General features: G+C 41.9%; 1 protein-coding gene across 1 annotated transcript; it reads left to right on the top strand.

The window, feature by feature from the left end:
• Positions 1-862: 862 nt before the first annotated feature.
• Positions 863-20,555, top strand: nr3c1 (nuclear receptor subfamily 3, group C, member 1 (glucocorticoid receptor)). The gene is made up of 9 exons (XM_047585526.1): positions 863-1,177; positions 1,766-3,009; positions 11,593-11,753; positions 11,949-12,065; positions 12,175-12,456; positions 13,163-13,307; positions 14,225-14,355; positions 15,222-15,379; positions 16,223-20,555. The coding sequence occupies exons 2-9, from the start codon at positions 1,766-1,768 to the stop codon at positions 16,373-16,375; spliced, it is 2,391 nt and encodes a 796-aa protein (XP_047441482.1). The 5' UTR covers positions 863-1,177; the 3' UTR covers positions 16,376-20,555.
• The last annotated feature ends 13 nt before the right edge of the window (positions 20,556-20,568 follow it).

Genomic DNA, 20,568 nt, shown 5'->3' with positions numbered 1-20,568 from the left:
CTGTCATTAATTAAAATTGTTGTTTAAAATAGTTTACACGTCTTTTTTCTTCACCTGCTTCTAACTTAATGTCTTAGGAATTTTTTTCAGAGTCACAACTGGCGCGTCTCTGAAAGTTCATGTAAACAGAGGGACCAGAATAAGAGGTAGGGCGTCATATACCTGACCAAAAAACAAATAAATAAATCATTACTATATATATATAGTAAAGGCAATATATGCATCAACAATCATGTAAGTTGTTAGACATGAATGTGTTAACATGCGTGTTATTAGACTTAGACTTAGACAGACTTTAATGATCCACAAGGGAAATTACTTTGTCTCCGTAGCTTTGTTCCATATAAAAGTAAACACAAAAAAAGACTAAATGAAATGAGATAAGATTAAAGTAATAAAAAAAAGTGTAATCAAAAAATATACAGAATTAGCTCTTACTGCTGCTGTTATGTTGATTTTGTGTTATGTTGATGCCTGTGTATGTTTTTGTACAAGCTACTGGACACTCGAATTTCTATTCTATTCTATTCTATTCTATTCTATTCTATTCTATTCTATTCTATAGGACTTTGTTGTGAACCTACTGGTCCTCAGTTCAATTTTCATATCCACGTGTAAGCATGCAAATGACAATAAAGTTACATTAACTTTAACATCCAGCGTGACGGGTTCTCAGTTCTGCCAGTTCTGCATATTATTTCATTATTGGTTATCACAAACGACTGCGATTGTTCATTTGTCGTTGTATAATTGATTATCCTCAGTTTTTTCCCCTTTAAAACTCGTCCTGAAAGTTTGCCTTTTATCTCCAGGGGATGAGCTGCAGGTACCCGGTGCGGCCGGCAGGAGGCAGGGCTGCACCCGGGTCAGCCATGGGGCCGCCGTGCTGCTCAGTTCTCCATTTTGTATGTTTTTCCTGGAGGTTAGCGCCTACTTTCCTAATGGCTAGCCACAAATCCCCATAGCTTAGCCAATTTAACATTTTGCGTGAGAATTGACGGCCGGCGGGACCCGAAAGGAAGAGAGGAAGCCGATAATGTGCTTATGAACCGATGAGTTTTGTCTGTTTATGTAGCCATGTAGCATCGGTACGGGCGTGTTGTGAGCTGCCACTTTCAACCAAAACAATGTTGACAGACGACCTGTGGACACATATCAGCAACCAGTCATTTCAAGGGTAAATATGACACTTTATATTATGTTTGAGTCGATACATCTGTTAGGATAAGATGAATATGCAGCAAGTGAGCACATTTGATGCTGAATATGTAGTAATAAGGGCACGTTAGCTCGGAGGCTAACATTAGTGTCAACGACATTGGAGCAAAATGAAGCCTGTTAGCTTCGCTGTTAGCCACGAGCTAACCTTAGCATATTTCGGACTTTGTTCAACTCTCGTGTCCACTCTATGCAGTGTGTAGTTGAACGCCCTTTATTCTCACCCGCGGTAACTACACCGTATAAAGGGATAATACGTCTGTCGGTGCTTTTTCGTGGACATTTTTGCCATAGCTAACGTAGTTTAGCTGGCTGCCTTCACCTTCGGTAACTATCGAGCGCAACTTTCCCCAGTAAAGCTGTATCTACCTTATCTGTGTGCGTGCGTGTGTGTGTGTAAATAATGGTAACATCCGTGAACTCTACCACACCGTAGCTGTGCGAGCCTTTCTGCTCTTCTGATGATTGATCCTCTTATTAGTGTGTTTACTGTTTTTTTTGTTTTTTTTTTTTGCTGCTCTCTTGTCTCATCCTCCAAAACATGTAGATGGACAAAGAAGGAGTGAAGAAGATAACATACAGAAGAGATGACCATTTAAGCAAACTGGTCTACACTGAAAGCCCCGAGGAGGGAGGTCTGTTGAAAGTGGCTCCCCACAGTGCCATGTCCATCACCTCTGCCACGTCTGTCGCTCTTCCACCCAGCCCACTGATGCAGCCAGGACAGGTGCCGAACGGCGTCAGCAACAGCCCCTTGCCGGAGAAGCTTACCTCCACCTCTGTCAGTGCTACCGGTGGCTCCTTGTTGGAAAGTGCGGAGCCCAAGGGCCTGACCAAAGACCAGAGGCCTCAGCAGCAGCAGCAGCAGCAGCTGTACCAGACACAAACTTCCACAACGCTCGGGCGTCAAGCCTTGGCGGACAGATTGCCCCAGTTGGAGGCCAGTATAGCAGACATCAACCAGTCCTCCATGGATTCACTTATCGGGGGCTCAGATCCCATCTTCTTCCCTATGAAATCGGAGGAGTTCTCCATGGATAAAGGCGAGCAGGACCCCATCGACATCGACCATCCCTTTGAGCACATTGGGAAAGACATGGACGTGAACCAGAAGCTGTTCAGCGACAACACGCTGGACCTGCTCCAAGACTTTGACCTCATCGGGTCTCCCTCAGATTTTTACGTCGGGGACGACGCTTTTCTGACCACTCTGGCGGACGATGCCTTGCTCGTGGACGTTAGCTCGGATAGGGACATGAAGGTTGTTGTCGTGGAGAACAGTAACAACCCAGAGTCGGTCTCAGTTTCTCTCAACGGCAACAATATGACGAGTCCCGATCAGACCACGTCTAGCATATCCACAACTGCTTCCGCAACCCCTACAACCACTTTGTCCGCGTTGGTAAAAAAAGAAAAGGACCCTGGCTTCATTCAGCTCTGCACCCCAGGAGTGATTAAGCAGGAGAAGACGTCCGCAGGCCAGAGCTACTGCCAGATGAGCAGCACGTCCTCTGCAGACATGGCCAGCACTAACCCCATCTCCATCTGTGGGGTCAGCACATCAGGAGGACAGAGCTACCACTTTGGAGTCAACCCCAGAAACAATGAAGCGCCGCAGCAGCAGCAGCAGCAGCAGCAGAAGGATCAGAAGCCAGTGACCAGCGTGTTCCTTCCAGTGACAACCATTGGAGGGCCCTGGAACAGAGGACAGAGTATTGGGGACAACTCGTCAAACCACAGGGCCAGTGAGACTTTCTCAAGTTCTCCATCCTTTCCCACAACCTTTGCCAGGTAAGAAAAGCAGGCAGCTTGTGTGTCATGTTGCAGCCTCATCAACCTACACTTAAGTTAGGGCTTAATTTGACACCTTCGGTGACACCATACATCTATTTTTCCTCTCTAAAAGATCAAAGGTGTTACCGTTTGGCCCATTTTTTGCAACAGGCCTGTGGTCTCTAGAGTATTTCGAAGTCTGGCCATGAGCCTTGCATGCTTATTTTGGGTAACTGATTATTACTCAATAATTTCAAACAGAATATAAGGAGTGAAACATTTAATCGGTTCAAAGTATTTTATGGCATGTTGTAATGGTTAATGAGTTACGTTTCCTTCCGACACTTGATGCAAAAGTTATCCATGGCTATTAACCAGCAAAAAAACACAGTACATTAACAATTAACAAATAAAAGCTATTTTTGAAAATTTTCAATCATTTTAACAACTTTGTACCTTATGCTGTTTTCATTTAGTAAAGATTAGGTGTTGTTTGGACAATCTCCCTTTGTCCCGGCATACAGCGAACTGACTTGTAAATTCAGTTCCTGATCCGCCCACTTTTAGACTCGGAGAGGCCTCAGGAATATTGTAGACGAGCTGTTGTTGCTAATTAAAACTGCTGGCTTCTGATTGTTTACACGTCTTTATTGTTCACCTTTCCTAACGCACCAGTTATAACTGAGGTGACGTTGAAAGTTCATATAAACTCAGGTGAGTTAACAAGGGACCAGAATAAGAGATGGGGCATCATACGACCTGACAAAAAAAAAAAAATAAAAATCATCGTTATATAATTTATTTCTTGTTAAGTCAATAAATGCATCAATGCTGGTTTACAATATTAGTTTCGGTTTTACTTGTGTTGTTTATGGCTCAGCCTTGGCTCCATTATCTTGCTTCACTAATCGGACATTTACAATTCTGGATAACCGGTTGTTATCGGCTTTACAAGTTCACACACTAACGGACTGTCAGATAGCGTCAACGGACAAAATGCACATTGTTAAAACAGTGTAGATTAATAATTTAATTTTTTTTTACGGCGCTACCATGTATGTATGTATAGAAAGAATATTTATTCTATGATTGTGAGCACGTTAGGTATAATAATTGTTATGGCCTTGTTGCTGTTTGTTGGATTCTGTAGGGGCTGAGGCTCTTGTCGTTGATAGATGAGGAGGTGGGCTTTTTTTTTGTGTGCTACTTGCAGGTTTTGGTTGCAGTGCTGGTCACCATAGCGACGGAGCCTGATTTAAAATAAAGCCACCATCATGACAAAAATTGTCCTGGGTTAACCCCAGAGATAGTTAACCCACTGATGGTGCTTTTGGAGACCGACTTGGCTGCTGCATAAGTTCGGACGTCCAGATTTTAAAGCGTCAGGGGAATTCTCAGTATATCTCAGTGTCTCTCTTTTACATTCTTTTTTATCATGAGGATCTCGTGGTGTTATTTTGGGTGCATCTTCCATCTGCTTTAAGCCATAAATAAACCTGCGCTGCCGGCACTTGAAGCGGACGTGTCTCCGTGAAGCAGCTGAGACGGTTCATTCAACAGTAGGGATGGATGAGTTATGGCTTTAAATGGTCCGGTCTATACTGTACCAGTCAAATGGAAAAGGGGGCTTCTTCTTTCATTGATTCTGCCTCTGAGTTTCTGTTCTCATGTGTTTCCAGTTTGCTCCCCATTCAGAGGAATGAGTGTTTGTACTGCGCAAGGCCCCACAAAGTGTCTTTTGTGCAGTTAACACTTTGGGGCCTTGTGGAGTTTTATGGGCTCAGCAGTGAATGTAGCTTTGGGGCTCAGTCTTCAACGGTTGTGTGAGAGAGTCAGCTTTCTTCGAGGCTTTCGTGTTTGTCAGGTTTTATGTTCATGCCTGTCTGATTCAGTATCAGACGGAGTGATCGGCTCAAAGATTGGCACGTAGGGGAGTGCCAGGTCAACAAGTGCACAGATCTGGTTATGTTTGTTATGCTTGTGCAAATAATGCCTGGTACCATCTTCATGACTGTTAGACATTTGTTCCATTACGCGATCACCAGGAACAGATGGGGAGAGACACGCGATACACCTTAGTGCCATTTCACACATGAGACTCTAATCACCATGTCTTTGTGTTCTGTAGAGGCGTGTGTGTTTAAACATAGTAGGATTATGTCTGTGCATGTGGTGTGAAGACAAACTATTTTGTGTGGCTGGTCACCCACTGAAAGGGTGTGCAAGATTAGCATTTCTGTGTGTCTCTCTTATGTTTGTGTGTGGTGCTCTTTTGCCCCAACCTGTGTGACATTTAGCGGTTTGCCATTAGTTGAACGCCTGGCTTATGTGTTTCTGTGGTTGTCAGCCCGTTTGCATCGGATCTGAATCTCCTCCAGCTTCTCACGCTATCGTGCAGCTGCTGCTTCCTCCTAAAACTTTGACTCAGAGGACCTTGCATGGCACTGAGATGTTGACCTGGCGTAGCCCCGGCTTTTTCTGCTTCTAACGCCGATACCGCGATCTACTTTCACCCGCATCACCGGCGTTTTAAATTTCCCCCCCTCGTTTGTCCATTTTTAAGCATCACAGTCGCATGCTCCGACTTGACTGGCCTGTTCAAACACAATGAAGCATGCTTCAGAAATGCTCAGCGCCGTTCTTATTTTGGCAAATACACACCCTCATCGTACAATAACTGGTTTGACACGTGAGATGACTTTTGTATTGAATCACACTGGAAGATAAAACCCGAGTTGTATGGAGGGCAAATTCCTCTTGTGGATAATGACATTAGGCCTGTGTTATGTAACCTTTGCATTTCCTCGTTGGCCTGTCACTGACCCACCTCATACAGAATAGAATGGAATGGAATAGAATTGAATGGAATAGAATTGAATGGAATAGAATGGAATAGAATAGAATAGAATTGAATGGAATAGAATGGAATAGAATAGAATAGAATAGAATGGAATGGAATGGAATAAAATAGAATAGAATAGAATGGAATGGAATGGAATAAAATAGAATAGAATGGACTAGAATGTTCTTATATATACAAAATAGTGTTAAAAAAAGCATTATTTACCCAGATTTACAAGCTAAAGTTAAAATATTAATACCGTTTTAGTTTGACTTTTTGTTTGTTGGAAAATAGAGTTAATAGCACGTCTTTAAATATGTTGTATATGACTTCAACACTGTGCTGTGGGTTAGTGGAATAGCTCGCTAGTAACTTTTGTAATTATTTCAGGAATGCCATTTACAGTGTAATAAACCTGACTCGCTGTGTGGAGCTGTTCTCGTATGCAGACAAAGCGGCGTTGTGTAGCTTCAGTTTTCTCTTTGCATATTTCGTATTTGTGAGTAATCTGCGGTTCAGGTTTCCCACGTGTGTAAATTATTTCATTCAGTCTCAAGTAATCTAACGAAGATCGATTCTTGTCTTCATTTAGCTTGAAACTTCAGACCGTTTAACTGAAGGTGGAAACGATTTCACTGCTTTTATTTTCGCTCTGTTCAAGCAGTTATAATATGGATGTTACATTCATCTTATAGTGAATGAAATGAACACAGCTGCCGAACCCTAACACCAACCCTAATCCTGACATAATGCGGTCTAACATTTTAAGATGCAAACAATGATTGAGAAAATAACAGATCAGTCATTAATGAAATCATTTAATCCCTGCAGCCCTAATATGAACTGACTAACCGATAGACGGTGCTCGGTCCTGCTGACTCATGGCCCGCCGTGTAGACACGACTGGGCTGAATCAAGCGGTGCCTCGGCAAGAGCGCAGCCAACGCCGAGCTCCATGAGGTGGTTAAACTCCAGAGAGTTTCCCATGCGGGAAAACTGAGTGTACTTTGGAAACAGTCTATGACTCATTGCTTACTAAAACATAGAAAAGAAACCGCTCGAAAATAGACTGTCATCAAACCCCATGCAGTGCAATTAAAGCAGTTTTCTTCTTTGTCACAGCAGATGCTTATTTTTATCGCCCCTTATGGTTTCTCAGAGTATGTGTAAAATATGCTGCAAACATATTTTAAATGCAAACCTGGGAAAATACTGCTTGTAATCAGAAGTTGGCATTGTTCTGTCTCTGGGGACCTTATTTATTAGCTGCAGTGTTTGCAGGATATTGTAGAAACCTGGGGAAAACGTGTTTTTTTTTTTTTTTTTTAATGGCTGAGCATCATAACAGAGCAGGGTATTTTCGAAGGCTATTAATTAATCTCAGATTAGAGAGCTTCATCAAACCTCTGCAGTTAGTGACGGGCCTTTTGTTGGACGGCTTCAGCTAAATCCAGTCCATAGATTCTAGGGGTCCTGCACAAATTGTGTCCGTTACAGCTGTTGGATGCAGCAGCTGTGGTTTGGTGTCTGGTTTTGATACTTGAGTAGTTTATGGCCTGTGGTGGACCATTTATATATTGTTGTATGTATTTATACAAAGTATATATTTGGTGTATGAATATTCTAAGCTCCCGGTCTTGGCTCGGTGTTTACCGCCTTAGTCTTTGGGGATAGTCAGTTCAGTTCGCACCCTTCACTTGCTCGTCTTGTTGCTGTTTGTCTCGGTCTCTGTTTTTTTTTTTTTTTTTTGTTCTTCCTGAAACCAAGAGACCTTGACTGTCAGCAGAAGCTTTCAGCTGCTGTAAATCACCTTTTATGATTACGCCCGTGTGTGTGTGTGTGTATGTGACATGTGTCAGCTTTGTCTATTATATACGATTGTGTAAGTGTGCGCATGTGTGCGTGCACGTGGGTGTGTCATGGACGCTATGGCAGGCAGGAAGGCGGACCACAGAGCTCTGCCGTGCAGCTCTCACTCTTCTGACCTACTTTCCCTCCCGCCTCCCCACATCTGGCGCCGAGTGAATGCACCAGATCAAATGCCAGCCATTCCAGCCGCTTTCGCATTATTACTGGATTCCCCTGAAATCATGGTTTTTCATTTTGGATATTCGCGTTTTTTTTTTTTTGTATTTCGGTGTGGAACAGGCTCATAGAAATTCCCCCGTGTTGAGGTTGAGAGGATATAACTGTGCATTGTTTGTGTTCCTTTTTGTTGTTGTTGAGTCAGCAAAGTCAAAGTTTGGGAGTGGGTTCCTCCCACATCCAGCAGTATCCTGCTAAAGGTATTATGGGGCTACACAGTAGTCAGCCTTCAATTCATTTCGCAGGCCAGGAAGCCGCCTCCCATCCACACACAGTCGCTAACTGCTCCTATTAAGGAAACTAATATGGAAACTCAAATCCTTAGGGGTTGTTTTTCTGGTGCTCATGAGTTGGGTTTTGTTTCCTTGTCCGGTGTTTGAAGCCAAGTAGTAGTTGTTGCTCTGGGCTACAGATATCACCAGCATTGAAACAGGGTTGTCAATACAGCTTGAAGGAAAAGTCAATAGCTCTTTGTAGACAGTGGCAGCGAGGGAGAATCCAGAGTATCACATGGCCATTAAAACACTTGAGGTCAGTGTAAGACCGAAGCGTTTCTCTGTCTCCGTCGTATTAATCTGCTCCGACTGCGCGTCTTTTGACTGAAGATGGTTTATGAATGCGGAGCACTTATTAAGACGCGCCGCTGTTACCGAGCGCGCACAAAGCTGGTATTTTTAGAGAAATCCCGTCCAGTAAAACTTCACTCCCTGATAGAAGCTTTTGTTGTTGTTCTGCATGTGAGAATGATTCAGAGCGTGCAGACCAGTTCCCCTTTCTATTTTGGTGGCTCTTACCTCGGGGAAGGACCACTTCCTCTGCGCTCCTCCTCACGCTCAGAGATTTGATGAAGATGCGATGTTTTTGTAGTGATGATCTTCATCTTGTAGCTGTAATAGCTATTGCAGTAAAATAACTAGTTCAGGTCTAACCCATGTAGCCCCCTTTTTGGCGGCACGCACGAGCGAGAGGTATTGACAAAATCAGATTCATGTTTTTGCACATTTGCAATGAAAGGCTCCGCAGAAGGTTCATACAGGCTAATGATCCGTCATGTAAAAAGAAAACTTAACACTCCACTGCAAAGATGGTCCCAACCGCTTCTCGTATGGATTGACAAAAGGCGGTGGGGTTTATTTAGATTAGGGGCCTGCCGAGCTGCTCGTGACACTCGCGGCTAAAAGGGGATAATGAATTGTTAAGCAGGGCACTGGGACACCAGCATCACGGTAAATGTGTGCCTCATCAAAAGCCCGGGCTTATTGATCACATTCCCAGCGAGATATTCCGTTGACTTCCTCCTTTTATTGAGGTTGAGGCCCGTCTTGTGTCGTCTCGGCGTTTATGTGGCTCGACTGTGACCGGCAGTAAACTCGGAGGGAATGCGACAACTTCCTGTTGATAGCGAGCACGCACTTCAGCAGATGGTTTCAGAAAGAGGAAATTCTGTCTTCTCACATCACGGTGCAGTTCAAAGTGGTTCGGGTTTTAGTCAGTATAGACAGATTTGCTGCGCATGGTTTGATTGAACGTCATCGGCCGGTTCCCTATTTAGTTTTGAGAAATGTGGGACAGATGTCTCACGTCGTCATCGTCGTCGCTGTTGTTGTTGTTGAAAACATATAGCGGCTGCAGTAATTGGATTTGAACTTCTAGGCTAAAGCCTTCTGCTAAAGCTGTCCTGCTGACACCATCCCAGTCAGCCAGTGAAGGACAAACTAGTTTCCCCTCCACACCCTCTGACTTCATCATCATCATCATCATCATCATCATCACTCTGGAGTCATTAGCCGCTCCACCCACCCCGCTGGTCACCACACCCTTCTACAGCTTGATGGGGCTTGTGGTTGAAAATTAAAAGGTTCTTGGCACTGGAGATATTCTAACTCTTATCCCCACCGTGGAGTATGATGAGGAAGGGATCTGAGTGGGAGAGATGAGTGTCCCCATAAACCAGAGCAGCAATGGGATAAGCTGCAATACAACATTTAAAAGTTGTTACGGTTCAAATGTTCAACTTTGAACATTTATTTGAAGCCACTTGGTGTTTATGATCAACACTGCTTCCTGAGAATTTGTAGCTTTACTGTTTGTTTACTGTCTGCTTGTGTGTGATTTCTTTGGTAGTCTCAGTAAAGCTTTTATAATACCTAAGGCCACGCCATTAGCTGAGTTGGATGTTGTTTACTATTACCATCTTTACAAATCAACAGATAATGCAGTTTCAGCGCGTACTGTTAATCTATCTGTGTAGGATTTATTTGAGTTGTATAACGATGAAAGCAATTTCCAAGTTTTAAACAGAGTTATTTGATTTTCACTGCAGTTATAACTATTTCTGCTGAGGTTGTGCACTTGAAACGATCTTTAAACTACTTCTTCTTTATGTCAGTCATGAATTGTTTTGCTCTTAAGCACAAGTGTTTTTGTTTTTTTTTGTTTTATTTAAGCAAAGAGCCAGATTTATTAAATTTAGTTTAAGTCCTTTCACTGCAGGACTATCAAGTAGGCGTTTAGTGAGCATCTCTCTTCGTGGCATTGACATCTCCCAACCTGAAATAAGTAGTTGGGCAAACATTGTCCAGGTTGTATTTGAACTCTACAGAACAGTTCATGGGAATGAAAGCTCCCAGTGTGTCATGCAGTTTAATGAGGATCCATAATCTTCAAACGTTTTGACCTCTGTGTGTTGTCAGAGAGCGCCTGCCTTTAATAGAAATAATCTTCTGTTTCATTTTTAAGTTTTATTCTATTAGGCTGCTGAATCCTGACTCCTGGACTTGATGCTTTGTTTTGCTCAGGTTTTCCCACCCTGCTACACCCACTAGCTTCTGGAGTCTGGCCTACTCCCATGCTAATATTCTTAGTTGTAGAACTAAGAGTGAACTTTCCCTGGCTAAAATCTGCACAAGTGTGTGCGCTGGAAGTTCAGAGCGCCTGTTGAATAAGACTTGTCAGATGTGCACACACACACATGGACAGACAGACCCAGTTGTTGCGTGTCTCGGGCTCAATATCCTCTCACTGTGGGCGTTGTTGTTGCTGTGGCCACTGGGTAAGAAAGGGGGTGTAAACCTTTGGCGCATGGATGCAGCAAAGCCAGACGCCCTCTAGTGGCATTTCTGAAGAAGTGCATCTTTAACCAGTGTTGACTGGGTCTGGAAACGTTTGCGGTTCAATCAAAGCAAGACGGGCTAGTTTATGACAACCACTGAATGTATGATGTGACCACAGATCTTGAGATAATTTAAGCTTTAAATAACCAAACGGGCACAATGGGACTCACTTTTCTCCACTCGTGATTGGACCAAACACTAAGTTGAGGAAAAATAAGCACAAGGAACACTTTCGGTTTCATGAAGTGTATATGTATGTGAAGGGTATTTGTCCAGTTTATTTATATATTTCTTTAAGGTTTAGTGCAGAACTGTAAATATGAACTACACAGATGAACCCTCCAAACTCAGAGGGTGCTTTCAGGATTCATGACTAGGCTACATAAAATGGTGTACATAGTGTCCACGTACATGATTTGGATTTTAAAACAGCACTTTTTTTTCCTGAAAGTGAGATTCTGTCTATGTCAGTGCTATGTTTTTGTTTGTGAAATATGTTTTAAAAAAACAAGCATCCCTGGAATTTGTCTCTGCTCAATCTCCACCTTCTTCTTCCTCCAGTACTACCTCCAGACAGGAAGGGGGCGCCGCCACATCCTTGGCACAGGGAAAAAGCAGGACTCAGAAAATCTGTCTGGTGTGCTCTGACGAGGCTTCTGGCTGCCACTACGGTGTCCTCACCTGCGGCAGCTGCAAGGTCTTCTTCAAGAGAGCGGTAGAAGGTGAAAAACCGTACTGCATTTTTATTTCTGAACTGTAATAAACGCAGCCGCTCAGCGGATGTTTGCCACATAAAGTCTAATTTGACACATGATTATTACAAAGTGAAGAACTGAGATACAGCACATGTTATTTCCCCTCCGGTGTTGCCAATTAAGGTTAATAACAAATGAGTTTTCCTCTCCTGTGTGCCACAGGGCAGCATAATTACCTGTGTGCTGGGAGGAACGACTGCATAATAGACAAGATCAGGAGGAAGAACTGCCCGGCCTGCCGCTTCCGCAAGTGTCTGATGGCAGGCATGAACTTGGAAAGTATGCATCACTGATAACGATACGCTTTGAGTCATCCGTCCCGTTCATCTTTTCTCCTCGTGTAACCTCACTTGCCCTCACATCTTCCTCCCTTGTTTCTTTCCCGAAGCTCGCAAAACCAAGAAGCTGAATCGCTTAAAGGGCAGCCAGCCCAGCAACCCGCCGGAGGTGATAGCTTCTCCGCCGATCGAGGCTTGTTCCCTTGTACCCAAGTGCATGCCTCAACTCGTTCCCACGATGCTATCCTTGCTGAAGGCCATAGAGCCCGATACCATCTATGCCGGCTACGACAGCACCTTGCCTGACACCTCCACCCGCCTCATGACCACCCTCAACAGGCTGGGAGGCCGTCAGGTCATCTCCGCTGTCAAGTGGGCCAAGGCTCTGCCAGGTTAGTGGTGTACACCGCATATTGTGTTAAACAATAAACAAGATGCAGGACTAAACTTCTGTGAAAGGAATTGGTTCATGGAACAATTTGAACAAAGAATCCAAATCAAAATTTACATTTAATAGATCAATTAAAGACAGTTTGTTAAGGAAATATAATGAAACATGTTAGTTTGATTGTTATACCCATTGTGTAGTCATGAAAGGTCGACAAACGATTCATTTTTTCATTTTGTTTGTATGCCATGATTGTATCTTGGGAACTAAAATGAAAACGTGACAGTTAGTGTTGGCAAACAGCTATTTTATTTTATTTTATTTTATATTATCATTATTTGACGTTTATTATGTTGTTATTTTTTAATTGAAGTTCTTTGTGAATTGATTCTTGGGGTAAAGGGGCAGATTATATAAGACTATTCTTCATTCTATCATTCAGATTTGGGAAAGTTTGTGTTTATATTGAATTGTTTTGCTTTTATGAATGAATGAAATAAAAAAAAAACGGCTAAACTAAAAGTAAAATAAAAACAAATACTCAGAATCTAGTTGTCTAGTTCCCACCGTGCACAGATTTGTAACATTATTCGTGCTAAACATATAAGCTAAATTAATGATTGATTGATTCTTCTAGAAAATGCAGGTTATTGACTTGTCACTTTGACGTCCTGTCACACGTTGAGACTGTTCCTTGTTCTTCTGCTCAGGTTTCAGGAACCTGCACCTGGACGACCAGATGACTCTGCTCCAGTGCTCCTGGCTCTTCCTCATGTCTTTTGGACTGGGCTGGAGGTCTTACCAGCAGTGCAATGGAAACATGCTCTGCTTCGCACCGGACCTCGTCATCAATGAGTATGTGCTGGTTAACTCTCAGTCTGACTCCTGTTTAGTTTGATATTAAAAGAAGGGCTCAACTGAAGTAGTCAAAATGAAAGTCCACATGAGACCCTCTAAGTGAAATCTTATGTCGCTGTTGAAGAGATGACACTGACTGCAGCTCTCTGTTGTACCTCCCGAGCATCAAACTGTGCATGTCCCAGGTCATCAGTAATAAGTGTTTATCCTTCTCACAGACTCTACTCTTGAGTGCAATAAGTCCTAGGCACAGCTACCAACCTCACAGCTATAAAAAGCCTTTTGCCCTTTTCATTTCTTAATCACAAGCTCAAAGTTAACAAGGTTATAATATATATCTGTTGATGCCAGTCATCCCCATAACTTAATTTAGACACAGCTGCTATATTTTCCATCTAATCATGGCAGAAATCTGTAAAAGACATCTTTCATGAATAATGATCTAGATTTGTAACCTGATGGGGTTTTTTTTTTTTAATACGTTTTAAGGACATTCCAGTCGTTTAGACTCAGGACTGGGAAAACAGCTCTAGTGTGGAATAGTGTTTAGGGTTTTGTGGCATCTAGCGGTGAGGTTGCACCCAACGGAGTAACCTAGGAAAGTCCACTTCTTAAATTTAAAATATGTAAAGCCCTCTCTTTAGTCATTTTTTCTTGTGTGAATATACAGGGCTTGGTTTAATCTAACCAAACACAATGACTCATAATGACAGGTTATGACACGTAAATAAAAACAGGATTATTCATACAATATTCATTAGATAGTAATAATCCCTCACACCTCAGTTAAATGTAATTCATAAAGTATTACCCAGAACTGCTTGGTCTCTGTGACTGACTACACAGCTGCGTTGTGAATCATCTGTGACACAAGCTGAAACAAGTATATTCATGTTGAACTGTTTCTGTTTCAGAAAACGGATGAAGCTGCCCTACATGGCCGACCAGTGTGAGCAGATGCTGAAGATTTCTAGCGAGTTCGTCCGACTGCAGGTTTCCCACGACGAGTACCTGTGCATGAAGGTCCTGCTGCTGCTCAGCACAGGTCAGACTTTTGCCTCGGAGCAGCCTGACGGCTCCACACCTTCCGTTATCAGATGTGATGTTAATGCAAAATACCATTATTTCATTCCGCTACTGCCTCCGGATGCCAGGAGTTGATGTTGATGCAGGGCTTAAAGTATTCTGGAACCGTGCCAGATCTCCAGCATGTGGCGTTTGATTGTGATTAAATATATATATATATATATTTAGGAAAAAAACTTGTTGATGCGGGACATTATCAGGTTCAAGCGTTCAATTCAGTTCGCCTCTTAATGGAGTGGTCAATCAGAAGTAGGGTCGAGTGGGTGGAGATCCGGCTGCAGTTGATGCTGCATTCAAGACAACTTGGAGTTGTCAAACTCAGAAATTACTGCTTCCAAAATAAAAAAGAATAGCTCCTGCATATACTTCAGTATCCGGCAAACGGGGACAGTATTCCAAACTTATTTTTTCTCCTCACTATGATATCGGTGTTTTAGTTGGAATTGAGTTGCAATAAAGAATTACCGAGTTTTCATGAAGGCATCACTCCGAGCCACGTTTTTTCATCAAAGTCACTGTTGTTAATGGATGTGCCGGCAGCACTTTCTTCACTCATTAACAAACATGCACTTGCCATAAATAAGTCAGTTATTGACTGGAAGTAGAGTTCATGACTCCATGTCCCGTTGTCTCCTGAATTTAATCTAGTGCAGGAAAGTAAAAGGTGCCCAGACTTTATAATTACGATCGAGCTGATGGAAAAACATATGGGACATTTGTCTCCATAGACCTGATTAAAAGCTGAAGTGTGACGTGTGACGCTACAAACTTGGGTACATCACCCGTGTTTCTGTCCCAGATGTTGACATTGAATGTCTCCCACAGTGCCAAAGGACGGCCTGAAGAGCCAGGCGGTGTTTGACGAGATTCGGATGTCATACATCAAGGAGCTGGGAAAAGCCATCGTGAAGCGTGAGGAGAACTCCAGCCAGAACTGGCAGCGATTCTACCAGCTCACCAAGCTCCTGGACTCCATGCATGAGGTACAGAGACAGAGACAAGTTGTTAATGACCAGCTGTTGTAGCTTGAAGAAATGTAGTGGCTTTATCCTCTGTGGTAGGGGAGGAGTTCAGTCATTGGTTTAATGTGAAATACATGAATAGTTTTATAGTTAAAAATAACATTTGCACTCTAGGCTACAGGATTAACTTGTCAACAAATATATGAAACTTTGAAACAAATGACAAATAAACTTAATTTGATACTAAAGAAAAGATTCCAACTAGTGGTGGGAAAAAAATGTCTGTTTCTTGTGATACAGTATCAATTTTAAAAGAAAAAGTCATGTTTTGGTCCAATCGCGAACAACTTCCGCACCTCCACCACCAGTTTTTCTGTAATAATATAATAATAATATTGTTTTTTTACTCCGTTTCTATTGAGTGAATTATCACTGTCATCTGATGTACATATATACGTGTATTTTAAGATGTATTTTAAATTTCTCAGTGAACTATGTAGAATATTTCAATACCTCATGATATCATAACATCGCAATAATGTATCGTATCGTGACTCAAGTATCGTGATACGTATCGTATCGTGAAGACCTTGCCAATACTCACCAATAGTTCCAACTTTATGTTGCAACACTTTTTATAATTAACATATGTTCAAAGGTACTGCTTTCAAAGTGACCTCAGTTTGAAGTTGCTGGTGCATCTTTATTTCTATTTGATTATCATTCTCTTTATTATTGATGTCAGTAATTTAAAACATACACATTTGTAGCTCAGGTGTAGAATTTTTAGAGGTTTTAAATGGCATTTCATTAGATATGACACGCATGTGTGTTAATCTCGTCTCCTCTCTCGTGTGTCTGCAGCTGGTCGGCGGATTGCTCAACTTCTGCTTCTACACCTTCGTGAATAAATCCCTGAGCGTGGAGTTCCCGGAGATGCTGGCGGAGATCATCAGCAACCAGTTACCAAAATTCAAGGCCGGCAGCGTCAAACCTCTCCTCTTCCACCAGAGATGACTGAAACCCGTAACAGACACAATGCCTTAAAATCCCACCGCATCACCTCACCACCCCACCCCCAACTCAACCGCCACCCACCTCCACCCCCCGGGGGAGCGACGATGAACAGGACTGAGGAGGAGGAGGATCCAGGGCGAGGAGTGAATGATGTCTTCGGGAGCGAGTATGCAACTTTGTGTAGTGGCTTACAGGTCTGGAAGGAGAGCGCGTAGGTGTTTGTGTGGAAACCAGACGGCGAGCACAAGAGTTTTTGTTTTGTTGAACAGTCTAAGATGTAGTGTGTGTGTAACCATGCATAGGAAACGTTTGTAAGATAAAAGATAATCACAAAAAGAAATAGGCTAACGTGAACGTCGTCTCAGGATTCTTACCTTCAAATTCAGAACGATATCTAAAATAGATAGAAAAAGTATCTATGTACAGGTTCTGATAGTATTTTCTACATTTTCAAATTATAACAGTTTATACAGTTTTCCAGGTCGTTGTTACCTGAGTAGGTAACAACGCTTAATAACATGCTCTTAAGTAGGCTTTTAGACTGTATGTTCCACTTTTAGTTTTCATAGGAGGCTGTAACAATAAGTTTATCAGTCACACACGGGGGGGGGGGGGGGGGGTTCTGTTTTATAGTCACTTAAAAGCATCTTTTTGTTGCTTCGACTAATTCAGTGGGACTTATAACCGAAGTCCAGCAGTCAAAGGATGATTTCTCCCACAAGCCGACCTCTTCCAGGTTTACACATGTCTATTATAAAAGGGAAAAAAAAAAAACATGTGCCTTTTTTGCTTCAAATATCATGTTAGTCATTTTTCTTCCTACCATATTTCTCACCAAACCGTCTGGTTGTCTGGTCTACTTTCGTATGTTGATTGTACTTTTTATATAACATGCAGTTGCAGGTTTTCCTTTTTTCTTTTTTTTTTCTTTTTTTTCCAATGGCTGTGTTTATCTTAAAGAAGTGGCAGCTCGGTCCATCCTTTGTGCGTAGAAATGATTCTTATAACAATAATCAGAGCCTGCTTCCTTTTCATCTCCCTCGACTCCTTAAGTGCGATTTGAGCACTGGGAACTGCTAAAGGCTTTAAAAGACTGTGAAGAAAGACTGTTATACTGTCTTTACTGTATGACCCTAGATGGAAGTTAGACCCTTTTTTCTAGTAGGAAGTAGCCCGATCATGTCTTCATTTTGCTCCACACTCCTGCCCCTGTAGTCCCAGTAGTTGAGTGAGATCAATACTTGCGTCTATCAATCACGAAAGAGAGGGCATATTTTATTGCGTTTGAAAGGTTGTGTCATTTTTAATCAGTCAGGATTAATCATTGTGGTTTTAACGAGACTCAAACTGGTTGAAAAATAACCGTCCTTCGCATTAGTTTTTTTTTTTTAGTAGCCTGGTAGAAATGCAGTCGTGAGTCTGCAGCTGATTCTCGGACTGTCCTTGCTCTCGTTAAGTATCTACTTATATATTTTTTATTGAAAGCCTTTGTGCTGTTATCTTGCTAAATGTTTTGAAGGAATAGTTGAACTTTTAGGGAAATACGTTGAGTTTTTTTTTTTTTTTTGGCCATGAAGATTTACACACCTTCTTTGTAAATGTGAAGGTGGAGTCAGACGGTGGTTAGCTTAGCTTAGCGTAGCGTAGCTTAGCTTAGCTTCAGGACTGGGAAGAGCTAAACTACAACCAGCACCTCCAACGCTCATCAATTCAGATGTGAAAACGACCATGCATCATCTTATGTTGGGTTATATGATTTCTTTCCTCGGATAAGTTGCCTCCAGAAGCCTTCTCTTGTTGCCTAGCAACTGGTCCTGGAAATAGTCCAGATGGTTGAATTGTCCTCATTCTCTTTTATTGTGCGAGTTAAAACACTTGAGCTAAACGTTACTGAGATGTAGATGTTATTCAGAGCCTAGGCCACCTGTTTATCCGTGTCCAGTCTTCATGCTAAAGCTAAGCTAACCATCCGTCAAGTCATATTTGTTGTGAACACGCGAACGGCGCCGACCTCCTCGTCTAACTTGTGGCAAGAAAGTTAAAGAGTATTCCCCGAAATGTCAGACTGTTCTCTTTAAATACGATAGCTTATTAAGTATACAGCACTTTGGAAGAGACATTGGCAAAAGTTGTTACCCTGTAAGCTTTGACCCCCCCCCCTTCTCCCTCCCTCTTGTTCCCTCAACGCCCTGTAGGCACCTTGTCCTGATGTCTTCAGTAGCTTTGCACGTTTATTTGATTGTCTAGTAGATAGTTGAAGCCCCAGCTTTTGAAAGCACTTAGCCTCAGTCACCTCACAGAGTCCAGTCACAGAGAAAGTGAAGCATTGCTGACGGTGGAGGCAGGCAAAATGGATCCTTTATTCTCTGGGAACTATTTCAGTGCCAAACTCCTGTTTTGTCTGTTTTCAGCGATTCTGAAAGTCGGTCAGTATTTGTACGGAGAGAGGAAACGAATCCAAGCACTGAAGCTTGTTAATTATCACAAAAGTCCTGAGTTATATTATTAATATTAATATTATTATTACTATTATGAGAGCTTCAGTCAACTGGATAGATGTCATTAGTGAGAGAGAACTGAGCTTTATTCGTAAACACTCGTGTTTGTGTCACCGCACACATTAATCCAGGTCTGTCGGCGTCTCCTTTTCTGTGTGGTAGAAGTGGGAATTTGAAATGTGTTGCAACGTTTTCATCACTTTGTCTGCTCGGTTTATTTGGCCTCGTGTTCCATAACCCGACTTGTTTGTGTTTATTGATCCAGGTTTTTTGAGTGAATGTCGAAGAGGAAATAATGTTGTTCAAAAGAGACGACAGATTAGAGACGACCAACTGTCAGTTAAGAGTAATTGGGAAAAAAAGATGTGAAAGACTTTAAAGTGGTAAATATTAAAGATGTCAAATAGTTGTGTTGCTAATCTACCCTAACAACAGATATAAAAGCACTCATTATGTATTATAAGCTGTTCCCATGCTCAGGTTGTTGCAATTGTCTGATTTCACACAGTTTGTCCGTGTTTAGTTGATGAACCAAAAACTGTTTGGATTTCCCCAAAATGTGTCCGCTTCTGTGTTTCACCGTGTTTGTCAGGAGCAACGTTTCGCTTCAAACGTCTGAGGAGTCGGCTGCCTCCGACGTCATTCATACCTTTAGGCTCAGACAGGCGGATGCTTATTTTTCTTTTCAGTTTATTCAGAATAGTTGGAGGGAAAAAAAAAACAAAAAACATCCTCATTACCTGCAGAAGGCTTACTCATGGGTTACTTTCACATTCAGTGTATCCAAATCTCTGCTGCTGCTGCTGCTGTTCATTTAAACAGAAATATATACATATATATATTTGAAAGCACATACTTGCCTCTTCTTGCTCAAAAATGTATCCTGTTTCTTATACGTTTTTGAGGAGGACAATTGAATATGCAATAGAAATGACAGATAATCTATCATCGCCACATAATATAATGTGCTAACTTCCTTTTTTTTCTTACTTATTTTTTTCTGATATAAGCTATTTGCATACACGAGATTCACATATAACTTTTATCTCTGCAGGCCAGATAATCTGGACGTTCAGGAAACAGCAATCAGTCCACACACACACACACCCACACACACACACACACACAAGAAAAAAGCCTCTTTAATGTTTGACTACAAGTTGACCAAAGCAAACACAGATGAATTCAACATAATGTCGGTGTAAAGGAGCTCCGAGAACACAAATGTACAGTTGTTTGATTTTAAACACATTTTTTTACTCTTTAAACCGCTTTGGTCAGATTGTGAAATACTGTGAATAGGATCGGAGTCTGTCTTTTTCACACACAAAAACTGTTTGTGAAAGTAATCAACCTGCTTGAATCTTTAAAAGAAAAAAAAATTAAGAAAGATTTGCACTACCCAAATATTGTTTGAAAATCTATTTTGTATAAAACATATGCAGACATTAACTTTTAAGAACTATCAAGGGCGGATCACGTTTCACTGGTATATGCTTTCTCTAAAGAGCTTTTTGTTTCGCTTAAAACAAGTTTAATATGTACATATAATCCATTGTAAAGAAAATGTGGTGTATTTGTCTCCAAATAATAGTTTTTCAGTACCTACCCTCTGTATTATTTCTCCTCTGTAGTGTGACTCCTGTTGATCTTCTCCTCCTTTGATTAAAGGTCGAAGCGTATGGTTTGTGTGGT

The sequence above is a fragment of the Mugil cephalus genome, chromosome 5 (genome assembly GCF_022458985.1).
Source record: "Mugil cephalus isolate CIBA_MC_2020 chromosome 5, CIBA_Mcephalus_1.1, whole genome shotgun sequence".
In the NCBI taxonomy this organism is placed as follows: Eukaryota; Metazoa; Chordata; class Actinopteri; order Mugiliformes; family Mugilidae; genus Mugil; species Mugil cephalus.
This window is presented reverse-complemented; position numbering and strand designations above follow the sequence as displayed.